General features: G+C 48.5%; 1 protein-coding gene across 14 annotated transcripts in view; it reads left to right on the top strand.

The window, feature by feature from the left end:
* STRC (stereocilin) overlaps positions 1-21,485 on the top strand; it is a 35,722-nt gene that overhangs the window by 6,733 nt on the left and 7,504 nt on the right. For 6 of the 14 annotated variants that reach the window (XR_010945230.1, XR_010945231.1, XR_010945232.1 and 3 more), the window contains exons 1-20: positions 294-434; positions 3,419-3,609; positions 11,787-11,875; positions 12,031-12,095; positions 12,491-13,276; positions 13,366-13,390; positions 14,139-15,393; positions 16,362-16,424; positions 16,535-16,645; positions 16,817-16,983; positions 17,152-17,338; positions 17,455-17,570; positions 17,839-17,971; positions 18,345-18,527; positions 18,811-18,849; positions 19,017-19,184; positions 19,337-19,402; positions 19,937-20,062; positions 20,371-20,429; positions 21,257-21,380. Coding sequence is in view for 11 of the 14 variants with exons in the window: in XM_067745435.1 (XP_067601536.1) it covers positions 3,598-3,609; positions 11,787-11,875; positions 12,031-12,095; positions 12,491-13,276; positions 13,366-13,390; positions 14,139-15,393; positions 16,362-16,424; positions 16,535-16,645; positions 16,817-16,983; positions 17,152-17,338; positions 17,455-17,570; positions 17,839-17,971; positions 18,345-18,527; positions 18,811-18,849; positions 19,017-19,184; positions 19,337-19,402; positions 19,937-20,062; positions 20,371-20,429; positions 21,257-21,380 (3,774 nt within the window). In the remaining 3 variants the exon portion in view is untranslated. Of the gene's footprint in view, positions 1-293; positions 435-504; positions 3,610-11,786; positions 11,876-11,952; positions 12,190-12,490; positions 13,277-13,365; positions 13,391-14,138; positions 15,394-16,361; positions 16,425-16,534; positions 16,646-16,816; positions 16,984-17,151; positions 17,339-17,454; positions 17,571-17,838; positions 17,972-18,344; positions 18,528-18,810; positions 18,850-19,016; positions 19,185-19,336; positions 19,403-19,936; positions 20,063-20,370; positions 20,430-21,256; positions 21,381-21,485 lie in introns of those variants that run through there. The other 8 variants (XM_067745430.1, XM_067745468.1, XM_067745433.1 and 5 more) reach the window with 8 other exon arrangements.

The following is a 21,485-nucleotide window of genomic DNA, read 5'->3' as shown; positions in this document are numbered from 1 at the left end:
AAATGAGCTGAACGAGGAGATGACACACCTGGAGGTTCAGCACAAAGCCGACATATTCAAGCGTCAGATTATCCAGAGGTCTGCTTCCCCATTTTCAAACCCAGCTTTAGTTCATGAGGGTGCCCTGATCTCATTCTCTGTTTCCGCTCCTTGGCCGCAGTGCCATTTTCCCCTTTGTGACAGATTTGCCTCAGAGTTAGAATTCCCCAGCTCTAAAATACTGCCTGATTCTTTATCCACTGTCAGGGCTTCCCCACTCTTTTTCACTCCTTTACTACAACTTATTCTCCTCACTTGATGATCAGAATTCTTTTTTCCTTACTACACTCCTGCTTCAGTGTAACTCTCTTCACTCTTTTGTGTTTTTTGCTTTGCAGGAGACAAAACCTAATCCCCGAGGCACAGAGGTCAAGCGTTAGCAAAATGGATGCCAGGTTAGGAGTGTATATGTGAAGTGGGATGGACACACATGAAGGAGGAAAGGGTAGGAAACCAAAGGTGAAGATTGGCTTTGAGAGAGAATTCATTCATTCAATAACTATTTATTGTAGTGGGTTGAATGGTGGCCTCAAAAAAGATATGTCCATGTTCTAATTCCCAGAACCTGTGAACATGACCTTATTTAGAAAAAGGGTCTTTGCAGATGCAGTTAAATTTAGGATCTTGAGATGTGATCATTCTGGATTATCCAGGTGGGCCATAAATCCAGTGACAAGGGTCTCTGGATTTAAGAGACAGGAGAGAAGACATAGACATAGAGAATAGGAGACGATGTCAAGACAGAGATAGAGATTGGAGTGATGCAACCACAAGCCAAAGGAAGCCAGTGGATGCAAGGCAACTGCCAGAAGCAACAAGAAGCAAGGAACCTTCTCCCTTTGAGATTCCAAAGGGAGTATGGCCCTGTTGACACATTGATTTCAGACTTCCGGCTTCCAAAATTGTGAGAGAATAAATTTCTGTTGTTTTAAGCTACCAAGTTTGTGGTAATTTCCTACAGCAGCCACAGGAAACTAATAAAAGTACCTTCCGTGAAACATGTTATTCAAGACACTGAGTGTTCAGCAGTGGACAAGAGAGCAGAAGGAGAAATAAGAAATCCATCAACAAATAATTATTGAATGCTTATTAGTTGCTCAGAGTATATCAGTGAACAAAATAAATAATAATGCCTGTTCTCATGGAGCTTATATACTAGTAGGAGGAAAGGGACAGCAAACAATAATCATATTAATAAGAAAATTAGCACATTAAAATATAAGCCTTGAATATAAAAAGAATGTATATATGTGTGTATAACTGAGTCACTTTGCTATAAGCAGAAATTAACAACATTGTAACTCAACTATACTTCAATAAAAAACAAATTTAAAAATAGGATAAGCATTATAAAAAAGTAAAAAGTAGAATAGGTTAAGGGGGATTGGAGTATAAGAGGGGGGTTGCATATGGGTTGTACTTTTTTTTTTTTTTTAGGGGCTTCAAATGCTTGGCTTTTATTTATTTATTTATTTATTTTTGGCTGTGTTGGGTCTTCATTTCTGTGCGAGGGCTTTATCTAGTTGTGGCAAGCGGGGGCCACTCACTATCGTGGCCTCTCTTGTTGCGGAGCACAGGCTCCAAACGTGCAGGCTCAGTAGTTGTGGCTCATGGGCCTAGTTGTTCTGCAGCATGTGGGATCTTCCCAGACCAGGGTTCGAACCCGTGTCCCCTGCATTAGCAGGCAGATTCTTAACCACTGTGCCACCAGGGACAGTGGGTCCCTGGGTTGTAATTTTAAACAAGGTAGTCAGGGTGGCCTCTGACAGTGGGTCCCTGGATTGTAATTTTAAACAAGATAGTCAGGGTGGCCTCTGAAAAGGTAACATTTGAGCAAAGACTTGGAGGAAGTCAGGGGATTACTATGTGGATATCTATGGGAAGAGTATTATAGGCAGAGGGAACAGCTAGTACAAAGGTCCTAAAACAGAAGCATGCCTGGTGTGTTTGAGAAATAGCAAGGAAGCTACTGTGACTGAAGCAGAGTAAGTAGGGGGGGAGAATTATAGGAGATGAGGTCAGAGAGGTAATGGGGACCTGATCCTGTAGGGCTGTGGGGACCACTGTGAGGACTTAGGCTTTGATTTCGGGTGAAATGGGGAACATAGCGGAGCAGTGACATGCAGTGACTTACATTTAAGAAAAATTAGTCTGCTTGCTGTGTTGATGATAAACTGAGGGAAGAATAAAATAAGAAGCAGAGAGATGAGTTAGGAGGCTATGCTGCTATACAGGCAAGAGGCGTTGATGGCTCAGACCAGAGTGGTACCAGTGGTACCACTCTGAGAGAAAAGATATTTTGAAGGTAGAGTCAACAGGCTTTCTTTTTTTAAAAAATTATTTATTTATTTTATTTTATTTTTTATTTTTGGCTGTGTTGGGTCTCCGTTGCTGTGCGCGGGTTTTCTCTAGTTGGGGTGATCCGGAGCTACTCTTCGTTGCGGTGTGCGGGCTTCTCATTGTCATGGCTTCTCTTGTTGCAGAGCACGGGCTCTAGGCGCACAGGCTTCAGTAGTTGTGGCACGTGGGCTCAGTAGTTGTGGCTTGCAGGCTCTAGAGCTCAGGCTCCGTAGTTGTGGCGCATGGGCTTAGTTGCTCCACGGCATGTGGGATCTTCCCGGGCCAGGTCTCGAACCCGTGTCCCTTGCATTGGCAGGCGGATTCTTAACCACTGTGCCACCAGGGAAGCCCTCAACAGGCTTTCTTGATGGATTGGATGTGGGGTATGAGAGAAGAATTAAGGATGAAAGTTCTGACCCAAGCAACTGGAAGGGTTGATTAGCTGAGATGGGGAGGGCTGTGGGTGGAAGAGGTTTGGTGGGCAAAGAGTTCAGTTTTGATTGAATTTGAGATGTCCTTAGACATTCAAGTGGTGCTAAGTGAGTAAAAGTTGTATATACAAGTCTGGATTAAGGAGTGAGGTCTGGACAAGAGGCTTAAATTTGCATCTGGTAGGCATTTGAACTCAGCAGATGAGATCACCAAAGGAGCAACGGTAGATGGAGAAGATATAAAGAGCTGAGCCCAAGTTCCCTCTAATATTAAGAGATGGAATCGAGGGGGCAGAGGCTATAGTTGTGGTGTAATAGGCATAGGGCCAAGGGGTGGGGGGCTAAAACTTTGCAAAATAAGGTGGAGTGTGGAACGTGGAAGCCCGAGTAAGATTGAGCACAGACGTTATGTGGTGAGGGGCACTAATAGGGGTACATGACACGGGATAATTTAGGTTGGATGTGCTTAAACTTAGATTTTGGGAGCAGTTTGGCCTTCATTGCCTTAACTCCTAGCTTTAGGCCAGGGCCAGAATCAGAATAACGAAAGAACCAGCCATATTGTGTAAAAGTATTTGAAGCAATAAAATTTTGCCTTTCACTTACAGAGATGCCAATCAACAAGGGGAATCTTTGGAAGAGTCCAAATACAGTGCCACTAAAGAGAGTTCAAGAGCATCTAAGTCAAAAACAAAGAAGTCCTTGTCAAAAGTGAAGAAGTCTGCATCTTCCTCTTCCTCCTCATCTTCATCTTCCTACTGTTCCTCTTCTTCTGGCTCCAGATATTATGACCGTATTGGTAAGCCGAGGGTTTCTCCCAGTTGAATTCAGACTCCTCTTCTCCATGAGACATCCCATTCTTAATAGGAGCTCTCCCACTATGCACATTTCCCGATTTTCTCCACCAGTCCGATTTTCTGGCCTTGGTTACTTTCTTCACGCTTCTTCATTTCCCCTGTGCTTCTGCCGCACTTTGGAAAAGTATGGTTGTGGCTCTCTTTGTTTATTGTAGAAGTGGTGTTTTGGTGATACATACTTTTCTCTCTCTCCTTCCTATATCCTCTTTCATCCCTGCTTTCTCCTCGCCTGCCCCCATAGAGTTTATCAGCTTTTATCCAACTTCCAAGAATCTAGATATGTTCTTGAGAAGCATTTCTCCCTCCAGGTCAGTTGGACTGGGAGACTCATGTGCACCAGAATCTGCCTGGGCTAATGGATATGGATCAGGATGAACGTGTTGTTTGGCCTAGGGATTCACTCTTCCGATATTTTGAGTTGCTAGAAAAGCTGCAGTATAACCTAGAGGAGCGTAAGCGGTTGCAAGAGTTTGCAGGTATGGATTTAGGGCAGCCATGGAGACCAGGAGTTAAGTCCATTGGAGTAGCATATATAACTGGGGAGAAGAAGGGTGTTTGCTATTTTGGCACCTCAGCCTCTGAATTTCCACCTCACACCTAAAAAAGGCAAATTCACGGTTTAGTATGTCACATTCTGGGCATATGTCCAGATTTCTTCTAACCTAGTGAGGACCTGGCAACCCTGCTTCTCTGGTAGGGGACACCTAAATCCTGTTAGGTCTGAGAGCTTATTTCAAAAGAGAAGAGTATCCAGTTCCAGCTGCTGGAAATTAGGATAAGGTGGGCTCTCACTCTATTTGGGCAGCCTGCCCCCCCTTTTTTTGTTTTTTGTTTTTTTTTTTTGCGGTACATGGGCCTCTCACTGTTGTGGCCTATCGCGTTGCGGAGCACAGGCTCGGGACGCACAGGCTCAGCGGCCATGGCTCATGGGCCCAGCTGCTCCGCGGCATGTGGGATCCTCCTGGACCGGGGCACGAACCCGTGTCCCCTGCCTCGGCAGGCGGACTCTCAGCCACTGCCACCAGGGAAGCCCCAGCCTGTCCCCTTTTGTACATGTTTCTTCTCTTTGAAGGTCACCTTTCAGACCTCAACAGTAAGGGCCTCAGGCTCAAGTTCAATAGCTATGGGGATTAGACAGTCAGCAGAAAGCCCACAAGTGCCCACTGTCCTCAAGAGGTTTATGAATTACAGATTCCTCTTCCTTTCAGTCCCTTCTAGAGTCAAGCCTATGCAGAGAAAATATGTGATCAAATGGTAAAGTTTAGAACTTCCCTGGTGGTCCAGTGGTTAAGAAACCGCCTTCCAATGCAGGGGACGCAGGTTTGATCCCCGGTCGGGGAGCTAATATTCCACATGCCATGGGGCAACTAAGCCCATGCACCGCAACTACTGAGCACGCGTGCCACAGCTAGAGAAGCCCGCGCGCCTCAACGAAGATCCTGTGTGCCGCAACTAAGACCCGACACAGCCAAATAAATAAATAAATGTTTAAAAAAAATAGTGAAGTTGGGACTTCGTGGTGGTGCAGAGGTTAAGAATCTGCCTGCCAATGCAGGGGACATGGGTTCGAGCCCTCTTCCAAGAAAATCCCACATGCTGCAGAGGAACTAAGCCCGTGTGCCACAACTACTGAGCCTGTGCTTTAGAGCCCACGAGCCACAACTACTGAGACCGTGTGCCACAACTACTGAAGCCTGCCCACCTAGAGCCCGTGCTCTGCAACAAGAGAAACCACCACAATGAGAAGCCCGCGCACCACAACGAAGAGTAGCCCCCGCTCGCCGCAACTAGCGAAAGACTTTGTGCAGCAATGAAGACTCAACACAGCCAAAAATAAAATAAATAAATAAATTTTAAAAAATTCTTTTAAAAAAAGTAGTAAAGTTTGATTTAAGCTGAGAACTACCTGCTCAAAATTATTTTCCCTAAATTTCTCATTTGAGATTTCACCACCTAGAGATTAATTTGGATCAATGAATTTTCCCTCTAAAATTACAAAAGTTAGGGGCAATTTTTTTTTAACAATTTAATGTGGATTAGTGTTATCCTCCTAATACCTAGCTGAAGTCAACCCCAAGTGAAAATATCAATGGGGGAAGAGGAATGTGTGTGTGGTGGGCATAGGAGAGCAATAAGAGGAATTTATAACATTGGAACATGGAATTTAGAGCAGGATGTCAGACAGGCTTTACCTACTTCGAATATTGCATTGTTATCCTGCTCTTTCCAACTGTCCTCAGCTCTGCCTCCCCATTTGTTCTGGGGAGAACAGGGTGAAAGGGCGGCGAAGGTAGCAAGATGGCTTCCTTAATCCTGATTAATTCATCTGTGGCAAAGAGGACAGACTCATATGGCTTAATTTAGGGTAAAGATTAGTAAAACTTTTTTTTTTTTTTTTGCCTCTCCCGTTGCGGAGCACAGGCTCCGGACGCGCAGGCTCAGCGGCCATGGCTCACGGGCCCAGCCGCTCCGCAGCATGTGGGATCTTCCCAGACCGGGGCACGAACCCGTGTCCCTTGCATCGGCAGGCAGACTCTCAACTACTGCACCACCAGGGAAGCCCCAAGATTAGTAAAACTTTGAGTGGAAACCTAGAACCCAGAAAAACAGGGTCTTCACCAAACATTTGTATGTTCTGAACATTCTTACCTCTCCAGCTTCACAGTCTGTTTCTTTACAGTGCAGGCACTGATGAATTTTGAAGACAAGTAAAGCTGACAGCGGATGGCTTCGCTATCTTTGGCAAAAATTAATGAAGGGAAGTGTTGGAAATGGAGAATTCAAAGTATAAATGTCTAATAAATCCTGCTGATAATTGTACAGTGGTCTGTCTCTGAGACATAGGGGATACTGAAAGATATCAGATCAGGTGAAAGTTAGTTCAGATGCCAGTGAGGCCCATGGTCCTTGGCTTTCTACCCTTTCCACAGCTCCTGAATCTCACTCTTTCTTTGGCTTTGTCACTGTAGCCCCCACCTTTTCTATAGCATCTACTTCCTGCTAGAGTCCTAATTTCACCTTCTCCCTCACTGGTGGGTACAGGACCCTGGGGGTTGGGGGTAAGGAGACCCCAGGAGCTGTGAGTGTAACTAATTGAGAACTGTTGTTTCCCTTGCTACTCTAAGAACATTGCTTCTCCTGGGCACCGTTAACTTCAATCAAACATCATTTTCATCTGTTTCTGAGCCAAAAGAGCATCCCTTTATTCCATTTCCTTGCCTTTTCTGAGGGCATTGATTCTGTTCTGTAGGGGGCGGGGCAAATCAGTATGTCCCACAGATTTTTTAGAGTCAGTCTATCTCCTGTCAGAGTAGGAACACCTTTTATATAGAACATCACCGAAAGGGGATTATCCAATGTTTTAATGTTTCTAGTTACTGTTGACTTATTATCTAGAGGGCATCATGTTCCATTGTTGGATGACTCAAGTCTTTAGACATGTTTATTATTAAAAATTCTATCATTTATTGAGTGCTTAACATATATGAACATACACATGTATGAAGAATACATGAAACACTGAATGGTGTTCTTTAAAATGGTAAATTTTATGTGAATTAGATCTCAATTTTTAAAATAAAGTAAAAGATTATTTGAAACCAATAACCAACATTATGTTTCAAGGAAAAGCATTTTAGTCATTCCCCATAAAATGTGGGACAAAACAAAAATATTTTAAAAATAAATGTCAATATATAATGTTGTATTAAAATCTTATAATAAGAAATAAATACTTGGAAAGAAGAACTACAAATACTATTTTTAGACACAATTGTATACCTAGAAACCCCAAAGGAATCAAATAGAATTAGAGATAACAAAGAATTTCCATTAAGTACAAATAGAAGAATTGAGGACTGGAGAGAGAAACCTGGGAAGCAGGACCACTTAAGGGATAGGAGGAGGAGGAGCCAGAAAAAAGCCTGAGAGGGAAGAACTGAAGAGACAGGAGGATAATCATTCTAGAGTAATGTCCCTAGAATTTCAAGAAAGGAATGGTCCAGCAAGATCTGGATTGGAGCATCCATTGAACCCAGCAATCAGAATACAATAAATATAATAAAACAGAATAAGGAAGTATTTAATAAATCTTACATGTGCTATCCACAAAGTGAATGCTCATCGAGCAATATCATTGAGTGGCTTTGCTCAAAGTGTGGTCTGAGGACCAGCAGAATTGGCTTCACCTGACTTGTTAGAAGTGCAGAATCTCAGGTCCCATCCTCAGGGCCTGTTGAATCAGGTGTTACATATGCACATTAAAGTTTCAAAAAGCACTGCTTTATAGCTATGTGATGACTGATCCCTTCCTGCTTTCTGTAGTTAACCTTCTCAAATGAATGGCCTGTGCATGCTGCCTCATTCTTTAACTCCTTCCTTAACGAAAATGATCTGGTTTCAATTCTATTGGAATGGAATTTATTCAACAAATTTGCATTTTTCCTATGTTCCTATGTTCCAGACACTGTTATAGGTGTTTGGATATGTCAATGAATGAACAAGACAGAGATCCCTGCCAGTTCTAACTAGCTCCCCATAAGATCCCCAAGTAATAAATAACTTCCATGAAGACAGTGATTTTACCTCCCTCTGTTTTTTTCCCCAAATTATCTTTCCAGCAGCCCAGAACCGTGTGATAACATCTGCTTAAAAACAAAACCAAACTTTTTTCTGACTAAATAAAAACATTTTAAGGTCTGAGGATCAAGCCTCACTGGCAATGAATCCATTACTCCTCCAGCTTCCTTTTTTATCCTTGCCCTAACCTAATAACCCTGCTATAACTTTTACCAGTCTTCTCAAGTCAAGGAAGAGATTCAGGCTCTATGCCAGGTAAGTATGAAGCTTCCTCAGGAGCATTTTGGAAGTGAAGTTAGGATTTAGATATTGTGATACAATTGAATTTTTTCACATATGGTTTGTATTAAGCTTTTATTTTGGAACATGGTTTCCCCCTTTGATCTTCAGTTATCGCTCACACTCAAATATCAATGGATGGATACATAACTTTTTTTTATGTATGGTGTTTTATGTAAGGTGTTTCTGTTTAAGGACACCTTATTTAATATATATTGTTGATTCATTAGCATTGACCTCTGTCAACAACACTATAACTCATGCTTGAATAAAGTTTATCAAACACACGTTTTCTCTGTAAGGTGCATCACAGCCTTCCTGTGCTTAGGAACACTAGAAAGCACTTCAGCACTAAGCTGGGGGACCATTTTAAACGGTGAAATCACCAACAAAAAGCACTAAAATGCTAAAATTGTGGCACTAAATAGATCATGAAAAGGACACTGATTTACAGTATGAGAAGAAGGTGGAGTATTGCCTTGTTTCCCATCCAAGCACTAACCAGGCCCGACCATGCTTAGCTTCCGAGATGAGATCGGGCACATTCAGGGTGGTATGGCTGTAGAGGAGTATTGCCTTGTTTGAACTCAGCTGGGAATGTACACATCAGTCGACTCAAATTTTTTACCACTCTGCAGATGTCTGTGAAGGATTGTGAAAATGCCATAGGTATTGATTTTGGGGTCACAAATAAATTTTAGTGAGCGGAGGAATCTACAACAGAACTCAAAAATGAGAATTTACTCTAAATGCTGTGTGATAATCTGGAGCTTTAGGCTAGTTGGCCTTATGACGCTGCCATCTCAGTGTGTGGTTTCTAGGTTACCTCAACAGGGAAGAGATTGCTGGAGCAATCATTCACTAGCTCTTAAATTCTTTCGTCATTCACTATCCATTAGCCAGAACTAATCACCTGACCCCACCTAACTGCAAGAGATCTGGGGACTGCTTGGATCCTTAGTGAGCAATATATATCTATATTTAAGTTACAAAAGGCAAACCAAAAAGGGAGAAAAACAATTGCACTTTACAAAGGGAGGCCTCTGTTCTAGTCAGACAGAAAGTGCCCTGTGGTTGATTTGGGAGGTTGAGGATGCTTCAGATTTCTCAACTCCTTTGGCTCCTTGCAAGTATCTCCATTCCAATTGCCAGATCACAGAGCATTCCAATCACCCCACCAATCTAATCCATTTCACTTTAGCAACACACATGATTAATATCGTGCTCTGGACCCCCGTAATTTCAGTTTGTTGGCTCTGGTTTTCTCTCTTTCCATTTGCTCATCTGAGGATTGGAACTTGTCTTGCTTTTGTTGAACCTTACCATAGTATAAGCAGTAACTTGCTTGTATTGAATAAGGCTGATATCTTTGCTATAAATCCTAAGCACTTCATCCTCAGTTGGCAGATAGCCTGAATCCTTGGCAGCCACAGGATTGCTTAACCTGATTGCTCCATCATCATGTGGAGTGCCAAGAATTTCCCCTTCTGGGTTGAGGGAGTCCTCATTTTTCCCCTCTCTGCTTGATTCAGCTAGCTCCATACTTGTTCTAAAGGTCTTTCACTCAAGACACTACTTCTTGGTGACAATTTCTGTATTAATTAGGACTCCTTAGTTTCAAATAAAAGAATTCATATTGAGCTAGTCTAATAATAATAGTAGTCACATTTAGTGAATGTTTATTCTGTACCAGTGTCTGGCACATAATGGGTGCTTACTCTTTTTGAATGAATGCCAGGCACTGTGCTAAATACTTTAAATGCCTTATCAAATTTAATACTCATGACAACTCTATACTAGTATTTCTCCTTTTTACAGAAAAGAACACTGTGCCACAGGTTTAGAAACTGCCCAGGACATACTGCTAGTATATGCTGGAGCCAGGACTTGAGCCCAGCCATCTCATTTTTTGCTACCCTATTAGCAAAAAGAATTTATTATAAGAGGGTTGTTATAGAATCAAGGGTGGAAATTCAAGTGGATTGCAGAATGGGCTGGAGCCAGGAGCTAGAAAGCTGTTGGGAACCCAGGCCGTATTCTTCCTCTGATTCTCCTCTCTGCTTTTCAGACTAGATGTACCTTTGATAAGCAAAGAGAAAATATTGGCAAAGTGATACAATAGATCATTTCACTGGTTCTAACTTTTTGACTCACCTTGGAAAATCCCAGCACTGCCCTCACCTCCTTTGATTGCGTGGGCCAAGGTATTCTATTTCTTTGGGCCTCCATTTCCTCATCTATAAAATGAGAAGTTTTTAAAAGAGGATTCTTCAAGTCCTTTCCAGCTCTAAAATTCTATGATCGTGGGCTTCCCTGGTGGCGCAGTGGTTGAGAGTCCGCCTGCCGATGCAGGGGACACAGGTTCGTGACCCGGTCCGGGAAGATCCCACATGCCGCAGAGCGGCTGGGCCCGTGAGCCATGGCCGCTGAGCCTGCGCGTCCGGAGCCTGTGCTCCGCAACGGGAGAGGCCACAACAGTGAGAGGCCCGCGTACCGAAAAAAAAAAAAAATTCTATGATTGTAAATGGAACTTCCAGGACAGAGGCACATTAATAATGGATTTAAACGTATGGGTTTGGGCTTTAGAGAAGGGTTCTAAGGAGAGAAGGACAGAATATGGTTTTAGTGGAGCCTGTGGTGAATTACTGTTTAGAACTGGTGTCAGGTAAAGGCCTTGGGGATATATAAACGGAGGGCAGAAAAGACTTCTCACCCTGACCAGATCAGAGAGATGGATCTCTCTGATCTATGAGCAGTTTCTGTGTGTGTGTGTGTGTGTGTGTGTGTGTGTATGCATGTGGGGAATAGCCTCCTTGCATAGTCACTTAATCTGGTTTATTTCTTTTCTCACCTCAGAATTTTCTAAGGGCTTTCTCCTGGGCCACAGGAAGAGAGCCAGAGGGCAAACCCAAACACTTGAATGGCCTAATGAGCAAGTCACTCCTCTCTGTGTATATTTTCTTATCCATAAGATGAGAGGTTTGGTCTGTGTGATCTCTGAAATCCTGCCCAACTCTTAACATTTTGTGGCTCTGGGTACTGAATCAAAAGCCCCTCTCTTCCTGAATGCTCCATCCTTAGACCAGACCTTTGTCTTCATTCCTCTTCTCTGTTTACACCTGGCTGCCCAGATCCGTTCTCCTGGCCCCCTTTCTTCTTCAATTCCCTCAAATTCTACTTGCTTTTTAGCTCCTTTGGGCCCTCTTTTGTTCTTATATTTCTATTGTTGTTTATTTAATATTATTTATATATATTTCTGCAGACCCTCCCAGATTACACTCCTGATCTCCAGAACTGCTCCATCTCTATGTCTGCCTACTCCTTTCTGCATCCTGGCTCCTCACTGAAGTTATATCCTTGGGTTCCTCTGAGGGCCCCCTGGGATCCCCTATCATTGGTCCCTCTGACAGGCACACCCTTCTCCAAAGCCAAAGGATCAGGTATTCAGTGGCTCAGGTGACAAACCTGCTGTCAGGTTACGGATATTGTTTCCTGAAAGACCACACTACAGTGTCAGTGGAGACTCAGGCTGCCTGCAGTGCCCTGCCCTCACCTGGCTATCCCACACAAGGTGAGAATAACCAGAACTCACCTCTAGTACCAGCGCTTACCTGGAAACATGGCTCTGAGCCTCTGGGCCCTGGTGCTGCTGCTATCCTGTGGAGGTGAGAGGAACAGTGAGCTGGGCTGGGGATGAAGGGGATGGTTGCTGGAAAGAGACTTAAGAATGCAGAGATTAACTGGTTCGAGAAAAAATAAAGGGGCAAGGAAGAGGGGCGGAGACTGGAGCTAAGGGAGAAAATGAGGGTTAAGAAATCAGGCCAAGACTTACTGTAGGGTGTTGAAAGGGACTCAGCTCACCATCTTTTTCACCTCATCTTTAGGCAGGGACTGGGCTCCAGGGCAGGGCTGAATTTGGGTTCCAGGCTTTTCCCTTTCAGTGATCTCTGGTTTCTCTTCTTACAGTGACTCTGGCCCCTACTGGGCCTCAGTCCCTGGACCCTGGTCTCTCCCTCCTGAAGTCTTGGCTCTCCGTTCTGGACCAGGCTCCCCAGGGGTCCCTCAGCCGCTCACGGTTCTCTGCATTCCTGGCCAACATTTCTTCTTCCTTTGAGCCTGGGAGGATGGGGGAGGGACCGGTGGGAGAGCCCCCACCTCTCCAGCCCCCTGCCCTCCGGCTCCATGATTTCTTAGTGACGCTGAGAGGCAGCCCAGACTGGGAGCCAATGCTGGGGCTGCTGGGGGATGTGCTGGCACTGCTGGGACATGAGCAGACCCCCCGGGACTTCCTGGGGCACCAGGCAGGTGTGCTGAGTGGACTTGCAGAGGTGCTGCTGGGAGCCTTAGTTCCCGGGGGACCCCCTAGCCCTACCCGGCCCCCATGCACCCGTGATGGGCCCTCTGACTGCGTTCTGGCAGCTGACTGGTTGCCTTCTCTGCTGCTGTTGTTAGAGGGCACACGCTGGCAGGCCCTGGTGCAGGTGCAGCCCAGCGTGGACCTCGCCAATGCCACAGGCCTCGATGGGAGGGAGCCAGCCCCCCACCTTTTGCAGGGTCTGTTGGCTTTGCTCACCCCAGTGGGGGAGCTGGGCTCTGAAGAGGCTCTTTGGGGAGGTCTGCTGCGCACAGTGGGGGCCCCCCTCTATGCTACCTTCCAGGAGGGGCTGCTCCGAGTCACTGACTCCCTGCAGGATGAGGTCTTTTCCATTCTGGGGCAACCAGAGCCTGATGTCAATGGGCAGTGCCAGGGAGGTGAGTGCTGCTGGGTCTGGGGCTGGGCTGTGGCAGGGCAAGGAAGGGTGAGACTGGGGTAGTTCTCTTCCTTACTCTTTCCCTCCTAGGCAATCTTCAGCAGCTGCTCTTGTGGTAAGTAACAGGAGAGGAATTCTGAGGGATTGGGTGTGGGACGTCATCAGCCTCCAGAGCGGAAGAGGAAACTGATGGGAGGGGTGTAGTTTACAGGTTTTTGAGTGTGACTATCAAGGTTGGTGTCCCAGCTCTACCTCTTCCTAGCCATGTGACCTTGGGCAGGTTATAGCTTCATTCTATGCCTCAGTTTCCCCACTTGGGAAATATGGATAATATTAACTACCTCAGAGTTTTTGCAAGGGATTAAATGAGTTGATACTGTATGTGTAAACCACTTAGAACTGTGCCTTGCACATGGTGCTTGATAAATGTTAACTAATAAAGATGGGGTATGGAAAGAAAGGACGGGATTGCTTCCTCCACCCCTTACTGTTTCAGTACAACAGTGCCAGAGCACAGACGGACATATTCAGTTGCTGGGCAGATTTCCTGATCTGAGGCCAACCAAGGGTTGTGTTTAAGCTGCCTAAAAGCGTATGCAGAAAGGAGAAAGAAGGGGGCCGGGTGGACAGAAGGGACTCCAACTGCTCCTAGGTGATTTTTGTGCCTTGGCGGGACAGATCTCTCTCCCTTTTCCCCCCATTCCAACATTTAAACCGGTAACACCAGTACTCCCAGCGACCTCACTTTTGGAAAAGCCTGTGCTTGCCACCCTCCCTGCAGGGCTCTGGGCTGGGGCCAGAAGTCTCAACCTGAGGACATGTAAACTGATCAGATGCTCACCTGCTCCTCCCTCTGCATCCAGGGGCATCCGGCACAATCTCCCCTGGGATGTGCGGGCATTGGGCTTTCTGTCTGGATCGCCACCTCCACCCCCCGCGCTCCTCCAATGCCTGAGCACAGCTGTGCCTCTGCCCAGGACTTCCCAGCCCTCAGCCCACATCAGCCCTCGCCAGCGGCGGGCCATCTCTCTGGAGGCCCTCTGCGAGAACTCCGCAGGCCCAGCACCGCACTACAGCATTTCCAACTTCACCCTCTACGTGATCTGCCAGCACATTAAGCCTGTCTCCCCGCAGCCCCCTCCCAGCACTGCTGCCATCTGTCAGACAGCTGTGTGGTATGCAGTCTCATGGGCACCAGGTGCCCAAGGCTGGCTCCAGGCCTGCCACGACCAGTTTCCCGAAGAGTTCCTGGAGGCAATCTGTAGCGACCTCCCCTTTTCCACCCTGTCGTTTCCCAACCGCCGCTTGGTAAAGCGGCTCTGTGCGGGCCTGCTCCCACCCCCTACCAGCTGCCCTGAAGGCCTGCCCCCTGTCCCCGTCACCCCAGAGATCTTCTGGGGCTGCTTCTTGGAGAACGAGACTCTGTGGGCTGAGCGGCTGTGTAGGGAGGCGAGCCTGCAGGCTGTGCCCCCCAGCAACCAGGCTTGGGTTCAACATGTGTGCCAGGGCCCCACCCCGGATGTCACGGCCTCCCCACCCTGCCACATTGGACCGTGTGGGGAACGCTGCCCAGATGGGGGCAGCTTCCTGATGATGGTCTGTGCCAATGACACCATGTACGAGGCCCTGGTGCCCTCCTGGCCTTGGCTAGCAGGCCAGTGCAGGATAAGCCGTGGGGGCAATGATACTTGCTTCTTGGAGGGGTTACTGGGCCCTCTTCTGCCCTCTCAGCCCCCACTGGGACCGTCCCCACTTTGCCTGGCCCCAGGCCCCTTCCTGCTTGGCATGCTGTCCCAGCTGCCACGCTGTCAGTCCTCCGTGCCGGCCCCTGCGCACCCCACACGCCTACACTATCTCCTGCGCCTGCTGACCTTCCTCCTGGGTCCAGGGGCCGGAGGGAAGGAGGCCCAGGGGATGCTGGGTCAGGCCCTGATGCTCTCCAGTCTCCCAGACAACTGCTCCTTCTGGGATGCCTTCCGCCCCGAGGGCCGGCGCAGTGTGCTGCGGACAGTCGGGGAGTACCTGGAACAGGAGGAGCAGCCGGACCCCCTGGACTTTGACCCCACTGACAGCTCCAGCTCTGGTGTAAGCAAGATGGAGCTGCTGGCCTGCTTCAGCGTGAGTGATCTGCCAAGGTGAAAGCTCCTGGAACAGAGGGAAGGGCCTCCATGGGAATTCTCTACTATATTACTGAGAGGCAGTAGTGTAGTGCAGCGGTTAAGCCCACAGCTCTGGAGTCATACAGGCTTGGGTTTACATCTTAGTTCTGTGATCAACCCTGGACAAGTTTTTAACCTCTCTGAGCAATATTTTTGTCATCTGCAAACGAATGGGGAGAATAATGGTGCCACTCTTTTTAAGGTGGCTGTAAGGATTACATCAGGTAACACATGCTGTGGCCTTAGCACTAGTATATGATATAAAAACAATATATAATAAATGTTATCTCATTATTCTTCCTGACTTTTTGATTTTCCCCCTTTCTGCTCCGGAAAGGAAAGGGATCAAGTTAGAGGACTCTAATTCTGTCCCTAGAGAGTGAGAATTGGAAACTGGCAAAATATAGGAAGATAAGGCAGAAATGAGAAAAATTCAGGGTGATTGCAAATCAGAAGAGTTGGGTTTCAGGTTCAACTATGCCACAAGTGAGGTTTTAGGCGAGTAATTTAATTTGGTTTTCCTGGGCTTCAGTTTCTTCTCTGTAGAGTGAAGGGGCTGGAATATGTGAATACCTTAGTTCATTCATTGAGTTCCGCTTACTTGTAAGGCACTTTGCTAGGTTCTGTAGGGAATATAAAGATTCCTTACTCCATGTTAGGGCCCACTTTCTCGAGTCCTGGGACCAGTGAAATGTAATAATTTGGTTCATATCTACAAGTATTTACTGAGCCAACTATGGCCCTGGCATGGGAAAGGCTATAGCAGATGTGGTCCCTGACCTAAAGGAGTGTAACATCTGAGCAGACACACATACTAGCTTCGGATGAAGGACAAGCATTCTAGCAAGTGGAGTTGGAGTGCCTGGGGAAGCCGCAGGAGGGACAGAGGAGACAGCTCTCTTGGCATCTTGTCTGTCTCCCCTCCAGCCTGTGCTGTGGGATCTGCTCCAGAGGGAGAAGAGTGTTTGGGCCCTGCAGATTCTAGTGCAGGTAACAGATGCGGGGGGGTGGGGGGACAGTATGCGGGTGGACTGGGTGATAGCTGTGGCCTGAGGTCCCTGCCCAGTGAGGCCATAACCACCATGACCTCCTACTCCCAGGCCTACCTGCACATGCCGCCAGAAAATCTCCAGCAGCTGGTGCTTTCAGCGGAGAGCGAGGCTGCTCAGGGCTTCCTGACGCTCATGCACCGTTCCTGGGCCCAGATGCAGGTGGGCACGGAGGGAGAAGGGAACGAGGGTGGCGGGGGAAATCTAGGAATCAAGAGCACCTGGAACTAGGTAGGCAATGGGCTCGCTCTAGCAGAAGGAGGAACTCAGCAGGGGAGATGGCCAGAAGAGTGGGCATCCCCAGAGCCGGCATTCATTCCTGTACCCCCACAGGTGCCACCATCTGAGGAGCAGGCCCTGGGTCGTTTGACAGCCTTGCTGCTCCAGCGGTACCCGCGCCTCACCTCCCAGCTCTTCATCGATCTCTCACCACTCATCCCCTTCTTGGCTGTCTCCGACCTGATGCGCTTCCCACCATCCCTGTTGGCCAATGACAGTGTGTAAGGACCTTGTACCACTCCTCCTGACCCTGTCAGGGTCAGGCCAATCCCCCCCACCTAGAGCAGCCCCTTCGATTAAAACTGGGGAGTCTCCTTCCTGTCCATGACAGCAGGTCTGCACAGAGCCAGGGAACAGGGCCAAGGGCTAAGACCCATTACTCTCCCCAGCCTGGCTGCCATCCGGAATTACAGCCCTGAAATGAGGCCTGAACAGAAGGAGGCTCTGGCACGGCGACTGCTGGCCCCTGAGCTGTTTGGGGAAGTGCCCGCCTGGCCCCAGGAGCTGCTATGGGCAGCGCTGCCCCTGCTCCCCCATCTGCCTCTGGAGAACTTTCTGCAACTCAGCCCTCATCAGGTATGTGGACGATCCTTTATTTGACTAGGCTGTTTTCTGATAGGTGGGATGGGAGTCAGTGGCATGTCTCCTAGTCCCACAGTGACCCCAACACAAGCTGACCTTCCCCATCTCAGATCCAGGCCCTGGAGGATAGCTGGCCAGCGGCAGGTCTTGGGCCAGGACACGCCCGACATGTGCTGCGCAGCCTGGTGAACCAGAGTGTCCAGGATGGAGAGGAGCAGGTGCGCAGGTGAGTGGTTGTGGGACCGGTGATCACGGCCAGAGCCGGGGAGAGGCAGGTACAGCTGCCATGATGGGTTGGGGTCCTAGAAAGGAAGGGGCAAGAGAGTAGGCAGTGGCCCCTGGCGGTGTAGGGCTCCAGGAGAGAGGCCTGTCTCTGGCATCCATATTTCCTAGTTTAGCGGTTGGAGTGCTTGCTCCATGTACCCACATGGTCCCTGCCTTAGTACCAGCCTTAGTACCAGCCTCAGTGAAGGCCAGCTTCGTGCCCTCTTCAGGCTGGGGCCCCTCGCCTGTTTCCTGAGCCCTGAGGAGCTGCAGAGCCTGGTACCCTTGAACGATCCAATGGGGCCGGTAGAACAGGGGCTGCTGGAATGTGCGGCCAACGGGACCCTCAGCCCACAAGGACGGGTGAGCCCCTCGGCACAGGCCTACAAGACTCCAGGCTTCCCGTGGGGGGTGGTCTGTGTGGAGGATGTGCCCAGTCATCTCAACCAAGCTTGAGCACAGTTGGTGCCAGCCCTTGCCCCACCTTGGCTACCTTCATTCCTTACTTCCTTACTCCATGGCCATTCTTATCTGTTACCACCCCTTCGGGACCCTGCTCCATCTGGTCTATGACATCTCGAACATATCCTTTGATGTCTTGAACCCAATCTGCTCCTCTCCCATCCCTGGTTCCAAGCCATTATCCAGGCCCTGAGAAATCCAGATGTGGGATTAGAGAGGAGGCTTAAGGTTCACCTGTCTTTTCTCTCCAGTCCCAGACCTTCTTTGGTTACAGGTAGCATATGAACTTCTGGGGGTGTTGCGCTCATCTGGAGGAACTGTGCTGAGCCCCCAGGAGCTTCGAGTTTGGACCCCTCTCTTCCCTCAGCTGGGCCTCCGCTTCCTGCAGGAGCTGTCAGAGCCCCAGCTTAGAGCCATGCTTCCTGCACTGCAAGGAACCAGTGTCACACCTGCCCAGGTGGGCCTATCTCACTCCCTGGCTTCCATCTGCCACCCACGGAACCTCAGTCAAGAGAATTACATTCAAGGATACCATTGAGCCCCCTGAAGCCTCCTTTTCCTCTGTCCCAAGGAGGACTCCCTCAACCCCCTTCCTCAGATGAAGAAGAGCCCAGAGCCAGGCTGGTCACTGGTGTGGTAGAGAGGGAGCTGGAAGTTTTGGAGGGCGGGCCCTAGGGACCTGCTTGGGACCTGGTTGCCAGGACCTGAGAGCTGTTGTTTCCTGTCCCATCCTCCCTTAGGCTGTGCTACTGCTTGGACGGCTCCTCCCTAGGCGTGACGTGAGTAGCAGCAACTTCTCAACATCCCCCAGAGCTCTCTGTCCACCCCACTTTCCCTGGCTCCCTCTCAGCTCCCCTCATACCTGCCGCCTTTCTGTACTGTGATTGTCCTCTTCCCTACCACCTGGCCCAGCTTCTTCAGGCCTCTTGTCTCTCTTGCTCCCCAGCTGTCCCTGGAGGAACTCTGCTCCTTGCACCCTCTGCTTCCAGGCCTCAGCTCCCAGACATTCCAGGCCATCCCTAGGCGAGTTCTGGTTGGGGCCTGTTCCTGCCTGGCCCCTGAACTGTCACGCCTCTCAGCCTGCCAGACTGCAGCACTGCTGCAGACCTTTCGGGTATGAGAGCAGCAGGGAGGATGGCCAATCAGGGATGAGGGCTCTGGTTGGGAGGAGGGCATCTTCCCTGTGCCCAGGGAAGGCCCCTCAAACCTCATCACTTTTACACACACACACACACACACACATACACGCATCTAATTCTCATGCAGGTGAAAGATGGAGTAAAAAACATGGGTGCAACAGGTGCCAGTGCAGCTGTGTGTATCCCTGGTCAGGTACGTGTGGTTTCTCCCGACTGAGCTCCTCTCCACATCCCAGGGATGTTTCATATGGCTGGTGCTGCCCCACATTCTCTCCCTGCAGTGGCCCCGGGAGTCCCACCATGGTGGGTCTGCAGTGGCCCCGAGAGTCCCACCATGGTGGGTCCCACCCTTGGTGGGTCTGTGCCCACCAAGACATTCATAGCTCTCCCCAGAGCCAGTTGCAGGACAGCATGACATCCTAGAATGTCAAAGCCACAAGGGTCTGAGAAATCTTCCAGGCCAGTCATCCTATTTTCAGATAAAGGGACCAAGGCTCTGAGAAACTGAGGGAGTTTAGTCCATCAGGTGCCTAATCAGCAGTGACACTTGACCACCACTGCCTTTTATGTGAGGGCTCTTGGGTGTGCCCTGTTAGAGTGGCACATGCCATTCCACCCTTCTCCTAGTTTTGGTCCCTTCCTGCCCCCATGGTTCCCCTTCTTCTTTGAGGCCTGAGTCCAGACCCTTTCACCTATCACTACACTGCTACACCCACCCCACCGGCAGCCTATCCCCACCACCTGGCCAGACTGCCTGCTGCCTCTGCTCCCACTAAAGCTGCTACAGCTGGACTCTGCTGCTCTTCTGGCTAACCGAAGGCGTTACCGGGAGCTGCCCTGGGCTGAGCAGCAGGTAATTCTTCCCACTACCCCAGAACTCCCTTCTCTCACTACTTTCCACCTCCCTCAGCTATCCCTCAGACATACGGCACATTATCCCTAGCATCCCTTATGATGTGACCTACTTTGCTCTTTCCTTTTCCCTCCTCCCTATTGCCTCATTTCTGTCTCTCTCTCTCTCTCTGTCTCAGCAGTGGGCATTTGGGAGAGTAGGAGGCTGGTGGGACCCACAGGGTGGAGAGGCAGCAGTGGGTCCAAGGCATCATAGGTCCTTGGGCAATATCTCTGCTGGGAAGTGGCTCCTCTTTCTTTCTCCTGTAGGCACAGTTTCTCTGGAAGAAGATGCAGGTGCCCACCAACCTGACCCTCAGGGATCTGCAGTGAGTAACTTGTGTTGAGCTGTGAGTTTAATTCAACTAACATTTTTTGAGTGCTTACCATGTGCCAGGCACCATGTGATATGTGGGGGAGTGGGGGTGTGAGGATCAGTGATGCATAGCCTCAGCCTGGGGGGTCTTCTTCTGGCTCCTCCTCCCCTGACCCTCCTGCCCTTCCATAGCACAGTATCTATCCTGATTTGGTTCAGGTCCTAGCCCCATCACCTGTTTGTGATCCTGGGCAAGTCATTTAACCTCTCTAAGCTTCAATTTTTCCTTCTGTAGAATAAGAATTAAAATGGTACCTTCCTACTACCATAGCATTGTAAATCAACTATACTCCAATAAAAATTTTAAAAATAAATAAATAAAATGGTACCTTCCTATAGGTTGTGAAGATTAAATGAGATAAGGCATAAAAGGTACTTAATACAGTGTCGGGCCCAGTGTAAGCTTCTGGTAGACATTTGCTAATTAATCCTTCAGAGCCACTGACCAAGCAGGAATAAACAGGAGTTAAGTATCACCTTACTTCCACCCACAGTAAAAGAACCATGGGCTTCTGAAGACGTGGCTCTAGTCTCACTTTACCACATTTCTAGTAGAATGATGCTGGGAATGTCACCTGACCTCTGTAAATCTTTATTTTCTTCTCTGATAAACAGTGATGATGTTGTGGGAAGCCAGTGAGAATATCTATGGAAAGATATTTCTCAAACTGTAAATTACCGTAAATGAACATCTGTACTTGTGTTGAGAATGTTGATATCAAGGAGCAGACAGGCTGTGGCACGTGTTGAATGAGCATCTACCCACTCACACATCTACAGGGTTCTGGGTACTCTGGCAGGGGGCATGTCCTGTGAGTTTCTGCAGCAGATCAACTCGATGGCAGACTTCCTTGAAGTGGTACACATGATCTATCAACTGCCCACTGGGGTTCGAGGGAGCCTGGTGAGAGGGGTGCTTGTGCATTAGTGGGAGCAGGGAGGCGGGGATGCTGGGTATAGAACCCAGCCTCTATGCTCAGCTCTGTCCTAAACCTGCTTCCCTACCCTG

Source organism: Pseudorca crassidens, chromosome 1 (genome assembly GCF_039906515.1).
Source record: "Pseudorca crassidens isolate mPseCra1 chromosome 1, mPseCra1.hap1, whole genome shotgun sequence".
NCBI classification, from domain to species: Eukaryota; Metazoa; Chordata; class Mammalia; order Artiodactyla; family Delphinidae; genus Pseudorca; species Pseudorca crassidens.
The sequence above is the reverse complement of the archived record's forward strand: the minus strand, read 5'-3'. Positions and strand labels throughout refer to the sequence as shown.